The 13,997-nt window shown below is 36.2% G+C and overlaps 1 protein-coding gene across 1 annotated transcript in view; it reads left to right on the top strand.

Annotated features, from left to right (window-relative positions):
• LOC102748111 (lysosomal-trafficking regulator) overlaps window positions 1-13,997 on the top strand; it is a 153,245-nt gene that overhangs the window by 48,305 nt on the left and 90,943 nt on the right. Inside the window, exons 12-17 of the mRNA XM_081823169.1 lie at window positions 776-1,202; window positions 3,822-3,966; window positions 4,952-5,125; window positions 8,562-8,722; window positions 9,957-10,147; window positions 12,646-12,891. Coding sequence (XP_081679295.1) covers window positions 776-1,202; window positions 3,822-3,966; window positions 4,952-5,125; window positions 8,562-8,722; window positions 9,957-10,147; window positions 12,646-12,891 — 1,344 coding nt within the window. The remainder of the gene's footprint in view (window positions 1-775; window positions 1,203-3,821; window positions 3,967-4,951; window positions 5,126-8,561; window positions 8,723-9,956; window positions 10,148-12,645; window positions 12,892-13,997) is intronic.

Below are 13,997 nucleotides of genomic sequence, written 5' to 3'. Positions count from 1 at the left end.
ATGTTTCTTTTACTTTCCCTGAGTGCAGTTCTCATTATCATCATCAACATTAGCTGTTATTTTTTGTGTAGGGCATACACTAGGCAGGATATTGGACTAAATTTCTCTTCTCTACTTTACTTGTCTCCTTAGTCGTTACTTTTCTCTTTAAATGTTCTTTTCCTCTCTTATCTTTTCTATAATTCTACATTTCAACTTAACCCAAAATTTGTAATTTATGAATAAAACCTAAAAACCCTTATTTTGGTTACCAAAAACAGATGAAAGAAAATTTATTTGATTAGGGAAAAGTCATGTAAAATAAGTTGGAAAGTATTGAGCCACTCAATTTTATGAAGTCAGTCATGCTATAAATATCATTCAGAATCTGGAGAATTTGTAAGGTCTCTGGTTCTATCCCTCACTTAAAAATAATTGAGAGAAGCAACTATAGCCTACTAGGAAATAAACATCTTTCTTTGATAGAAATTATTGTGGATATAATTATTGTAGTTAATATCTAACTTAAAACCAACTCATAACTTTTAGGGTTGTACCAAAAAAGCACCTAAATCTAAAATTAACTGCAAGAGATTAGCATTTTAAGAATAAACTCTCTATTTCATATCTTATGAACATTTTAATGGTATGGTAGATAGGAAGATATTTAACTAGGAATGCTGATATGTGTGTGGGTATGCTTGGACTTTCATTTATAACCAGAATTTCAAAATTATTATGTACCTTGTGCATCTTATGTACATAATTGTAACACTTTATTTTTCCTTTTCTCTAGGAATTTCTTCTTCTGGGTATTCTCAAAATTATTGAAAGCGACATTATGATGAGCCCTTCCCAGTACCTAACCTTCCCTCTCCTGCATACTCCAAATTTAAGCAATGGCGTTTCATCACAAAAGGGTCCTGGGATTCTAAACAGTAAGGCCCTGGGATTATTAAGAAGAGCACGGAGTTCCCGGAGCAGGAAAGAGGCCGAGAGTGGAAGTTGCCCCCAGCATCTGCTCTCCTCTTGGCATGTAGCCCCGGTCCACTTGGCCTTGCTGGGCCAGAACTGCTGGCCCCACCTGTCGGAAGGCTTCAGCGTCTCACTGTGGTTTAATGTGGAGTGCGTCCACGAAGCTGGGAGAACCACGGAGAAAGGAAAGAAGACCAAGAAAAGAAATAAATCCTTAATTTTACGGGATAGTAGTTTGGATAGAACAGGTATGATGTTCCTGACATCTGTTACCTGGTGCACTAAGCCTTTTCAGACGGCAATTTTGGTTGAGCTGTAAGAATACGGTGATGTTCTCACGTGCTCTGAGTATGTTCTTCACCCTAAGTGCCTTAGTGATGGCAGACCCTGACTTACCAAAGCCTCGGATGTCAGATAGCCTTGAAAACTTCATTTTCTTCTATATTTTTGCCTTGGGACTGGGAAGTGGGGGTGCTGCGGCAGTGGGATCACCGCATATCCAAATGCCCTGGGGGGTCACCAGCCCCATTTCCTGCCTCTTCCCTGGTCCCATTACTGGATTAGGGTGACTCCTGATGTTAGAGAGGAAAGGATACAACCTTAGAGCCACTTTTCCGTCCTTCTGCTCCCTACGCCCCAGCCCCTACGAGCCCCATTTCATCTACTTTCTCTCTTGTAGTTCAACTCTCCTCCTCCAGCCACATCTTACCTCGGCGCCCCTCTCCTAGTTCCTGTCACCGAATGTCTGGATGCGTCAGCCTTTCTCCGGAGTTAGACTCATTCCCATTCCAGTGCTTTCTATAACTGATCGAATCCCTTTTACGCTTTCACAAAACTGTGTCTCATTCTTCATATGACGAGGGCAGGAAAAATATGTTCACTATAAAGCTGTTTATGGTGGTGAGAAGCAACACAGAGCTAATTGTTAGGGGCCATGGGATGAATGAAGTCACTAGAGGAGGCAAATGGTTAGGAGTTTATGCTTATACAGTGGTCCTGGCCTCCGGAGCTCTTCATTGCACGGAGCTTACACACCCCACTGGCGCCCTGCTTCAGAATACTAGGCCTTCAGGGCAGGTCCTCTGCCGCTGACTCACAGATAGAAAGGAAAGTCCTTAATGACACTCTCAAGACTGAAGAGTGGGAAAGGGCACCTGATATCCACAGCTGGAGCTCTGCATCCACTTCTCCAGACACATTTCTGTGTTATTAGCACAGCATACTTATGTCCTTTTGTGGGTTAGTCTAGGAAGACAAACTTTTTAAAAACTTAGGTAGCTTTAGCATTTCTTTTGTGAATCAAATTTTGCCACCTAAGAATGATAGCTCCGAAGCGACATCCATGTGACCCTGTGGATGCTGACACTGTCTCATGTGCATTGGGTGCTCTCTGGATGGGCGTCACTTTGCTCAGCTCTTTCTACACACATTTTTAATCCTCACAACAATTCAGTAAGGTAAGTGCTCATGCTGGCCATATTTGCAGATGAAATCAAACAGCATGACCAATTTATATAGCTGGCGAGTGATGGAAAGGGATTTAAACCCACCTATATTCAACTGCGGAGCTTAAATGTCACCCCGACACTATAAACAGTGCAGATTGCTTTCTCATATTTAAGTGGGGGCAGTCCCAATGCAAACAGGCTCTTATAAAATGAAATAAGTATACACAATGACCTAAGAAAAGTCAGCATTGGGAAATTTTTAACAGTTTTATTATAAAAATATATTAGAAAACACATTTTAGAAAGATGACTCTGTATAAACATTTAAAAAGAACATTTAAAAAATAGTGTATGTACCAAAATTTTGAAGGGAGTGATGAGGAAAATATTACAGTGATAACGCATCCTTTCCTGCTAAACCTACTTAGTGACACTGAGTAAGTTATTGAACCTTTCAGCACCTCAATTCTGTCACCCTCTTAATGGGGACAATAAAGTTTACCTCATAAGATTGTTGTGAGCATTGAATTAAGAAATATTTGTCATATTCCTACTTTACAGTACCTGCGTACACAGTGGTTTTTGTTCTAGTCTTTTAGTACAAAGTCAGATTTGATATGGAAACGTTAGTATCATATCAGCCATGAATTCTCTATACATCTCATATCTTGGGCAGTAGTCCCCAAAATAATCAATGAATTTAACTCTTCCTTTTAATAAAAACTACTATTGTTTAGGGGGAGTATTCTGAAAAATTGGTAGTGTTTATACCTGTTGAAAAATGGCAAAAATATATACACAGTCTAATAACTATATATATCTATATATCATCTTCTCTGAAAGGCAAATCGATTTAAAGATAAAGCATATGGCATTATGTCAGCTTGCCTTAGAAAACATTTTAGACTTTCAGAATCACTTAGCAATTATATTCAAAGATGACTCATCATGGAGTCTACACAGGAATATATTTATTGATTTTTTAAAAATCATGCTATTGTAACAATTATAGGATGACTTTGGTAGTGCCATGTGACAATGGTGTGTGCTCCCTGGGCCGGGGTCCTAACGTCAGAGTGGCCCAATCCAATCAATAAAAGAATTGTGGCACAGATTGTAATAGGTCACTGCAGTGACATCACAGGGGTTTGTTCATTCCCACAATTAACTGCCAGTTATCATATATTTTGAAACATTTGATAACTTTTAATGCACTCAATTACTGTTTTCACTCATGGTGCTCTTTTGGAGTTAATGTCTCAACTTTGGGAATATTGTTTGGAACAGGTCAGGTTCAGACATCCAAGTAAATAATTTACTGCAAATGAACAACCACGCTTTGTGTTCTTTTAAATTCACTTTTCCACTCAGTTTTTTATCAGCTGCTTTACTGATTATTCTAACATCTTTTTATCATAGGGAACAACAGACCAGAAGGTGCAGAGTACATAAATCCTGGTGAAAGGCTCATAGAAGAAGGATGTATCCATATGATTTCATTGGGATCCAAAGCTCTGATGATCCAAGTGTGGGTTGATCCCCACAAAGGCACTTTTATCTTTCGGTATTGATTATCCTCAACCCCCCCCTTTGAATAGATCATGTATTTAAATAATTTATATGCTAATAAAGATCATTACAGCAAATCAGGAAAATACTATTTAAAAAGAAGAGATACTATTTAAAAAGAAGATACATCCTAATAGTTATTAATACCACCTCTGTAGCAATATATTATTCTATCCAAAAATCTATAACTAAACTCTAAAGTAGATTGTGTTAATTCTCAATTAGATTTTAGACCAAATGCTCACTGAAGTCTTATCTATGGAAGTATTCTATCAGATTGCAGTCACCCTAAGATATTATTCTCAGACAGTTGTTTTCCTTGCAGTTTATATATTTAATAGCCATTATCTTATAAACTTCAGTTCTTCTTGCAATCTTGTCTTTTTTTCCTGTGTCCTTTGTTCACTAGTATAGATATGAATCTTTTACTTGTATTGAGTATGAATAGTATGATACTATTTTTATAAAACTTAAAACTAAACAAAAATATGTTATTAGGGGATATATACTTTTTGTTATATATGTTATTTGGAACTTTATATACATTGTATCCTAATTCTCTCAGTAGTCCCTCCAAGTAGGGTAGACCTCCAGTACATCCTGGCATTTAGACATTTATGTACAACATGTATTAATTTTTGTATGAACAAAATATTACATTGTAATTTCTAAAAGGGCAATGTAGAAATAGTAACAATAAAGGGTTTTTTTGCAAATTGAATTTTGAAAATTAGTGCCTAAATTATTAACACCAGCAAATGAGCATCATCTATTTTAGCTCATGAATTGAGGTAATAATATAAGAAAATAACTAAGCAGATTTTATGGTGTAAAACAAAGACCTACTGACTTTGCAAGTTTAAAAATAGAACTGCTTTTTAATCTCACTTAAATATCTAGAATTATAGTTATACATTTATTAAATGCTGAGATCAGAAATTCCATGTTTTCAGCCTATACTTTTTCTTTTGTTTTTGTAGAATGTGCATGGATTCAAATGATGATACAAAAGCTGTTTTACTGGCACAGGCTGAATCACAGGAGAATATTTTCATCCCAAGCAAATGGCAGCATTTAGTCCTCACCTACTTACAGCAGCCCCAAGGGAAAAAGAATAACCATGGGAAAATCTCCATATGGATCTCTGGGCAGAGGTTTGAAACATTTTTAGTAAACACTTACTAACTTCAGTTACAATTTTAAGTTTAGTTGGTCATAGCTTCTGAAACGGATTACAGGAAACTATAGATAAAATGTGCTATATGTTAATGCAGGAATCTATGTCAGAGTTGGATATTTTTCCTACTTATCACTCTAATACAAAATTAATTTCCCATACTAGTAACTGTTGAAAATTAATATTTGAGTTTGGGGGAACATGCAGAAATCTGGATATTTAGACATGTCGAATATATGTTAGATCAAGGAACAAAACCTACAATTTGGTCCTTCAAGCCTATATATTTATAAAATGAATCCACAAGGAATTATTTCAACTAAGTGGCTAATTAAGCTAATACCTAAAAATTTTTAAAGACTAATATCTAAATTAAGTCAGGGTTTCAAAAGAAATTAGAATAACTAGGGAAAAATATAAGCCAGTATGTCAGGTGATAGATTAAGATAGGGTCCTTGAAACATACCTGGTGATAGATTCAGGTATAATACTATGTGATGTTTACTGACCAGGAAAATTGTGGGTCAAGTTCATAAGAATATTTTCTGGAATATTTTAATGTAAAATTTAACCCAGAGAGAGCTATAATATATCTTGGAATTATAAGAGTTGGGAAATATTTTATGAATGAAAGAACATGAAAGGGGATAAAGAATTGGAAACTGGTATGGCACGGGATGGGGTCAGGCTGGCTGGAAGGAAGATTCTAAGTTGAATAATGAGAAAGAAAAACGAATGGATATGGCAAAACTACCTGACAAGCAAGCTTTGAATTTCAAGATGAGGCATCTAGATGTAATCAAATGGACTGTAAAATATTGTATACCTGTGATGTTGCAGACCTTTTGCTAGGTGCATTCTAAACACTATCTCCCAATTCTCTCAAATATCCCTCAAAGTAGATTAGACCATAGAAATAACATATGCCCTTAGTATAAATGAACCCATTTTTATTCATTCATTTGTTCATCCATTAAGTATGTATTGAGGAATTACTGTGTGCCCAGCATGTGCCTGAGGGAAATGGTAAACAAGACTCAAGACTCAAGTTCCATGCCTCCTTGGAGCTCACAGTCTAATGGGGAAGCGGACAACAAGCAAACACAATTAAATGCATATATACAAATTATGACAAATATTGTGGAGATAAAACAGATCCCTAGAGAGAAAATATCTGGTTTGCTATTTAAGAGGTGGATCAGGAAAGGCCTCTTTGGGAAAGGATTATTTAAGCTGAGACCTCAAGGAGAGATGGAGCATGCTCTGAGCAGTTGGGGGGCCGGGTGGGTGGGAGGGCCTTCCAGGCAGAAGAAAGGGCCCATGGAAACAAAGGGAAGGCTGGGGTCATTGCTGAAAGGGAGGCTATCAAGTTGATGGCTTACAGCTGTTCAGCCTCAATGCTAGAGGGAGGCAGAGGAGAAGGGGCCTGTGAGTGGCCTAGGGAAGTCAGTCCCCAGGATCCGCCACAGGAAAGAACAGGGTTTGGAAATAAAATCAAGGCTTCAGTTTTTGTGTATTCATTTTAAAAATCCGTGGAAAAATGTCATTGAAGTTTCCATATTCCAAATAAATATTTTCTGAGAAGTTCTCAGTCTTCAGCCAATCAGTAAATTTTTTTTCGGAACCTTGAGTTAGATCGGTTAGAGTTGGGGATAAGGCTGTGAATAGTGATTTCTTGAGCTCTCAGCATGTGCCAGGCACTGTATTCAGCACTTTACACAGATCACCTCATTTGGTCCTCCTGACAACACCAGGAAGTAGGTATATTGTTTCCTCTATTTTACATATGAGACAACTGAGACCTAGAGTGGGGTAAAGTCATGCCACAAGAATGGGGTACAACTGAAACTTGAACTCAGATATAGCCCATGCTTTAGAACCTGAAGTTTTATCATCCCACAGCCTTTTTCTGAATCAGACCACCTGACAGTTATAGGAGTCATAAACTATGAGACTTGTTCAGAATGAGAGTTTAGGTGTTCATTGTAGATAGCTAGCAGAGTCACTTAATTCACATATTTCTCCATTACTTTGAAGGAATTTTTTTGCCATTTGGTACAAAGTACCAATGATTTGGTACTGATTATGTAATGATTTCATCTGTTAGTAGAGTGATGAGCAAGTGATCAAGGACAAATATATTATTCCTTTGATTTAAATTTGGTACTAACTGAAAGAATAATTTCTATAAATAATACAGTTCAAGAGAACATTTTTGATAGTACATAATTGACACTAAAAACAAATTATTAATAGTTTATGTTGTGATTTAATGTTGAGCACACAAATCTGGTAGGAATATATGGCACACAGTAGATAATATTTGTCAAATTCATCTTGCAAAGCATTCTTTACCCTTAAAAACTGTATCAAGTAATGCTGCCAATAGGTGGCAGTAGTGTTTCAGTCATGGCCATGTATTTGGTTCCAGAAAAGATGCCTGTAATAGAAAATATCTCATTCTAATGTTGTATGCCAGTTAAACCTCAATTAAAAAAAAAAAGAAATTATCTTACATCTTTATCAGAAAATATTTCTATTCAAATAGTTAAATTTACAGGGTAGATATGAAACAGAAAGCCTTAGGGAGGAGTTTTTAAATAAATGGATATACCAGTGTAGAAGTTCTCATTAAGAGCTAACCATGTCAGTGTATACTAAGTCTTTATCTTATTAATAAACTTTACCTTTATAATTTACCTACCTATAATTTATAAATTACCTTACCTTTATCTTACTGTGGAGCTTAAAACATTCCCCAAATAGGGGTAGAGCTTGGTACTCTGCACTTCCAACCGGATGGTGAAATCCTCTCATCATGTGTGTCTGTCTTTGAGAAAGCGTTTGTTTACCTTTTCCTACTCTGTCTTTTGTAAGGATTCATGTGAATATAGGAGACTAATCTAAAGCTCTGTGACTGAGCATTGAAAAAACAGAAAATGCGGAAAAGCACTGGCATTTCAGTGGCTAGTTAGAACAAAACCTAGAGACGTGATATTCTTTTCTGAGTAGTCTTTGAACGCTTCATAGAAGATGATACTTTAGGAATGGTTTACCACAGTGGGAGACTTCTTGGTGAAATTAGGGGGAGGTGGTCAGTTTGTGTCTGTAAATCAGGAAGGCACATGTGCAGAAGTCAATGACAAAGAAAACTCGTGTCACATGTCCAGTCCCATGTCCCATGGCCTGCTATAGGACCAGCAGGCATCTGTTTTGCCCCCCTCTCTGGAATTTGCATACTGCCAGCACCGTGGACCAAGAGACAGCAGAATCCGTTCTTCTTTTTCTTCCCTTCACCAGGTCCGTGATGCCGAACCAAGAAAACTGTTCAAGAATTTCCCATTATTAAACATTCATACTTGTAAAATACTGAAGTCACTGAAATAATTGATTTAACTTTGTTTTTTGCGTAGGAAACCTGACGTTACTTTGGATTTTGTGCTTCCAAGAAAAACAAGTCTGTCATCTGATAGCAATAAGACATTTTGCATGATTGGCCATTGTTTATCATCCCAAGAAGAGTTTTTGCAATTGGCTGGAAAATGGGACCTGGGAAATTTACTCCTCTTCAATGGTATATTTTTCTCCTTCAAAGGATTTCTAATTTTTTTCAGTTAATAAGTATTAAACTAGTAAATTATCCTGGATAAGATATTAATCCCTGTTTGTTCATTGATACTTAATAAGTACTATATTATCTAGATGCCAAGATGCATTTTTAAAATATTTTAACATTTTTATAATCGAGATGCTTCTTAAAATTGATACATACATTCAATGTAGGGGTGTGCATGATACCCCAACCCCTCTCCCCCAAAAAGAAAGCTTATGTTAAATAAACTTTATTTTATAATCCTGGAAAATGCACTATTATGACAAGTAAACTTAGAACGGTTGTCTCTCTTACTTATAACTTTAGGATATTCTATAAAAATATTAAATTTTAGGGAAAAAAGAAATATATGTTTTAAAATATATATATATATATATATATATCACTAAACCTGGCACATAATAGCATTCAGGCAGTGTTTATTGAATAGATAGATGGGTGGAAGGAATAGAGACATCAACCCACATTTATTTTAAAAAGGAATGGGGCGCCTGGGTGGCTCAGTTGGTTAAGCAACTGCCTTCGGCTCAGGTCATGGTGCTGGAGTCCCGGGATCGAGTCCCACATCGGGCTCCCTGCTCAGCGAGGAGCCTGCTTCTCCCTCTGACCCTCCCCCCTCTCATGTACTCTCTCTCATTCTCGCTCTCTCAAATAAATAAATAAATCTTTAAAAAAAAAAAAAAAAGGAATGTACTGAAGTGTAGTTTCCATTTACTTAAAAAAAAAAAGGGCAGAACAAAACCACAATAACTGTTCTCTAAAGAACAAATAGAATTTTGTGATTTATTTTATCACAAGCTTCACAGTTAACTCTATATATATTAATTCATTTTCCATCCATAGTTGGCATAGGTTATTTGCTCATGACACCAATTTGGAATTTGAGGCTTTATCAATTGTATAGAGATAAAAGAATTTGGCAGAAAAAATTAATTCTTGATTTCTTGTTTTTTATAAAAAATTCTGGTTGGGGGTGCCTGGGTGTCTCAATTGGTTAAGGGTCTGCCTTCAGCTCAGGTCATGATCCCGGGGTCCTGGGATCGAGCCCCGCTCTGGCTCCCTGCGTAGCGAGGAGTCGGCTTCTCCCTCTGCCCCTCCCCTTGCTCCTGCTCTCTCTCAAAATAAAAATAAAATCTTAAAAAAAAATTCTGGTTGGAGTGATATAAATAAGTAACTTTATTTTTTTGCTATTCAGGAGCTAAGATTGATTCACAAGAGGCCTTTTATCTATATGCTTGTGGACCCAATCATACATCTATAATGCCATGCAAATATGGCAAGCCTGTGAATGACTACTCCAAATATATTAATAAAGAAATTTTGCAATGTGAACAAATCAGAGAACTTTTTATGACCAAGAAAGAAGTGGACATTGGTCTCTTAATTGTAAGTTTTCATTTTATAAGTTTTGACTTTATGGGAACTGATAATATATCTTTATTAAATGTGTAATTAGCTATGAATTAAATTTCTAAAGTGTATCTTCTTTCTTTCTCAACATTTTTGCTCCTTAAGAACATAGTTTCTTCTTAAAAAAATTGAAATACTCAGAATTTGCTTTCAAGTTTCAAATTTTTATCCCCTTTTCCTTAGAACTATATTTCTGTACTAAGTATTAGTTTATACCTCCTAGTCATTCAAGAAAAATGTTTATGATATAGTGAAAATATAACATGTGTTAGCCTAAAAAATATTGCTCATTATATTTCATTTCCGTATTTATAAATAAATATTAACTTTTATTTATAATATTAGCTTTAATTATATATACTCAGATTTTAGAATATTTATTCTTTAATATCAATAACAATAAGGAATTTGGCTTTCAAAATATTGCTAACTCTGCTTATATGAGACTCTCAGATTGTTTTTTATACATTATTGTAATATTTTGTTCTAGTATACAATTTAGGAACTTGCGGTGGATATTTTTCATTATAGCAACTAGAAAGCTGAGCCTTTGTCTTAGAAGATCTACTAAAAACTGGTAGATCTGACCATGAAACTGTGTTCCTCCTTCTCTTGCCTCTTATGAAAGGTACAGTTAGAGGTCAGAGATGATTTTTACTTGAAGGAGACTACTAATTTGGAATGTATTTTGTTGTTGTTAATGAGATGTATATTTCATAATCAAAATAAATTCTGTTTTAAAGCTGTAACATTTGACTAAAGGAAAGGAGAAATTCTAGTATAGATATTTTGTAAAACATATGTAAGTCTTAAGTGGTGTTAAATATGTATCTGTGGTAAAGTAGCTAGAGGGTAGATACCTATGGAATTTGGCTAATGATCTGATACTGTGCATATGGTCTTTTTCTCCCTAGGGCGTATTAGAAAGGGGGCTGGGAGCACTATAGTGGTCCACTATGATGGAGCGGTGGTCACGGATGCCTATGGAATTTGGCTAATGATCTGATACTGTGCATATGGTCTTTTTCTCCCTGGGGAGTATTTAAAAAGGGGCCTGGGAGCACTATGGTGGTCCACTATGATTGAGCGGTGGTCAGGGATGCTAAATGTTCCACAGTGCAAGGGCAGTATTATACAGCAAAGAATTACCCCAAATGTCTCACCGTTGAGAAAACATGCTTGAGGGAAATGTTTCTCAAACCTGAGTATGCATCAGAATCACTCAGAGGACTTGTTAAAACAGATTGCTGGGCCAGAGTTTCGGAGTCAGTAGGGTCCAAAGTGTGGCCTAGGAACTTGCATTTTTAACAAATCGCAGATGATGCTGATGCTGCTGGTTCAGGACCACACACTGGGAATCCATGCTTTAGGGAGACCAAGGAGTTCACACAACTAGTGTTTGTTCAGATAATAATTTTAACTCTCTAGTTTTTGGTTAGTCCATTTGTTTTCACACGCAAAATTACCTTAATCCTTTTATTTTGCTTAAAAAGAATTAGATAAGTCATAAAACTTAACATAAATTATCACAAACAAAAATTCAAAGGGTTTATTGTGAAAACTCTTTTTAGCAAGCAAATTTTTTTAGCCTGGTTTAGTAACTTGGGGATTATGACGTCATGAGCAAAAAGTCCGGCAAGGTGGGGGTGTCACGTGGGACTCGTCTCAGGCAGATGAACATTTTTTCAGCTTGCTGATGAAAACTACTGCAGGTTTAAGGTTTTGTTTTGCCCAGCGTAATCATATATAGTAGACTGTTAGTCATGTTAGTTGGTATACAAATGTACCAGATGATGTCTGGATGAAACTGTATTTAAATCACCGTGGTTGAAAGTGATCAAAGCCCAAGACCCCCATAGTTTCTGTGAGAAGCACATGATTTCCCTAAGCCTGAGCTCCCTACCTGAAGTTAGAACCTGATTGATACTAGCCTCTGTGGGGAGAAATATTGCAAAATCGTTTCAGTTTTAGTTAGGAATGATGATAGTCTGGAATTTTATTCTAGTAGAAAGATCTGGCTTACAGTCACTTTTAAATGAGTAGTCAGCCTATGAACAAATTCAAGGCAAAAATTTTGAATTCATTGACCCAGAGTTCCTATTTCATGAGGTTGTAAAGATCGGTTAATATTTGTAAATGCAAACAACAGTGCCTGGTATGCAATGAATGTGGTATAAGACTCAGCTGTTCTTAGTAGCAATAGGAAGTGTAATTTCATGTTTATTCTAAAATGGTTAAAGCCGGAATCTTTCCCAGCCTTGACAAGGTTTATATTATTTATTGGTCACTGCTAATTGAAACTGATCTTTTCCTTTGTGGGGAGCCACATTGCTCCTCATGTTTATCTTTGTTTAGTGTAGTGTCTGTCAAAGAAAACAATTTGTTGGGTACCTTTTCACTTTGAAATATTTATTTGCTGGTTGATAACTTTTTAAATTTTGTTTAGTTACTAAAGGAAAATATTTGTGTTTCAGGAAAGTCTTTCAGTTGTTTACACAACTAACTGTCCTGCTCAGTATACCATCTATGAGCCAGTTATTAGACTTAAAGGTCAGATGAAAACCCAACTTTCCCAAAGACCCTTCAGCTCAAAAGAAGTTCAGAGCATCTTGTTAGAATCTCATCATCTAAAGAATCTCCGGCCTACTGAATGTAAAACTATTCAAGGCATTTTGCACGAGATTGGTGGAACTGGTATATTTGTTTTTCTCTTTGCTAGGGTAAGAATCACTGATTACAGTTTTATCTGAAGAGAAACTACTTCTTTAATACTGCTAAATTTCAGTGGATTTTTTTAAATTACAAAAACAATTATAAATCAACCATATTAAACTTTTAAGATAAAATCACATGTTGGTTAGGAAGTCATCAAGCTTTCTGCCACACATGGTGAAAATTTCTTTTAATTGTGGAGATTTTAAAAGTTTTCTACTATCCAGAAATGTAATTAGAACAATTAAATATTAAATGTACAAGATTTAATGGGGTGCCTGGCTGGCTCAGTGGGTAGAAAGTGCGATTCTTGATCTTGGGGTCATGAGTTCAAGCCCCACATTGGGTCTAGAGATTACATTTAAATAAATAAATAAATGTACAAGACTTAAATTGTCAATGAGGAAAAAAATACATGTTATAGTAACAAAAAGAAGAAAGGTGTTCTTTGGACAACTGGGCACATTCAAGGTGGTATGGCCTTAGAAAGGAATGTATTCTTTTTTTTTTTTTAAGATTGATTTATTTATTTGAGAGAGAGCATGGGGGAGGGGCAGAGGGAGAGGCAGAAGGGGAGGGAATCTTAAGCAGACTCCCCACTGAGCGCAGAGTCTGTCTCGGGGCTCGATCTCACGACCCTGAGACCAGGACCTGAGCCGAATCCAAGAGTCCGACGCTTAAACCAACTGCCACCCAGGCGCCCCAGGAATGTGTTCTTTAAAATAAGGTTTGTGAAATTTGTTTTTCCCAAGCTTCCAGATGCATGGAAAAAAACAACGGTCAGCAAATAAGTACAAAAAATAATTTGAGTTTGTTTGAAGTTTTTTTAAAGAGAAGGAGAAATATAAAAAGCTTGACTGATGTCATGAGTACTATATTAGAATAAATTGTTTAACTCTCTGTTCTACTTAGTCGTCTTAGGGCAGGGACAATGTCTTCCCTGACATAGAGTAGACTGTCAAATAAGTACATACTGATTGTTTACAGGGATTGCTGAAATCCTAAATAGGGAGTACAAATGGTACTAATTATCTGTCCTTCCTCAAGGTCCATTTCCTTGTTTAACTAAAGCAGCCTTAATCTTCTTTCAACCTTAGAATTTTATTTCTAGGTG

Source organism: Leptonychotes weddellii, chromosome 6 (assembly GCF_054177405.1).
Source record: "Leptonychotes weddellii isolate Sample4059 chromosome 6, ASM5417740v2, whole genome shotgun sequence".
Classification (NCBI taxonomy): Eukaryota; Metazoa; Chordata; class Mammalia; order Carnivora; family Phocidae; genus Leptonychotes; species Leptonychotes weddellii.
Note: the sequence above shows the minus strand (reverse complement) of the source record. Positions and strands in the feature narration are given on the sequence as shown.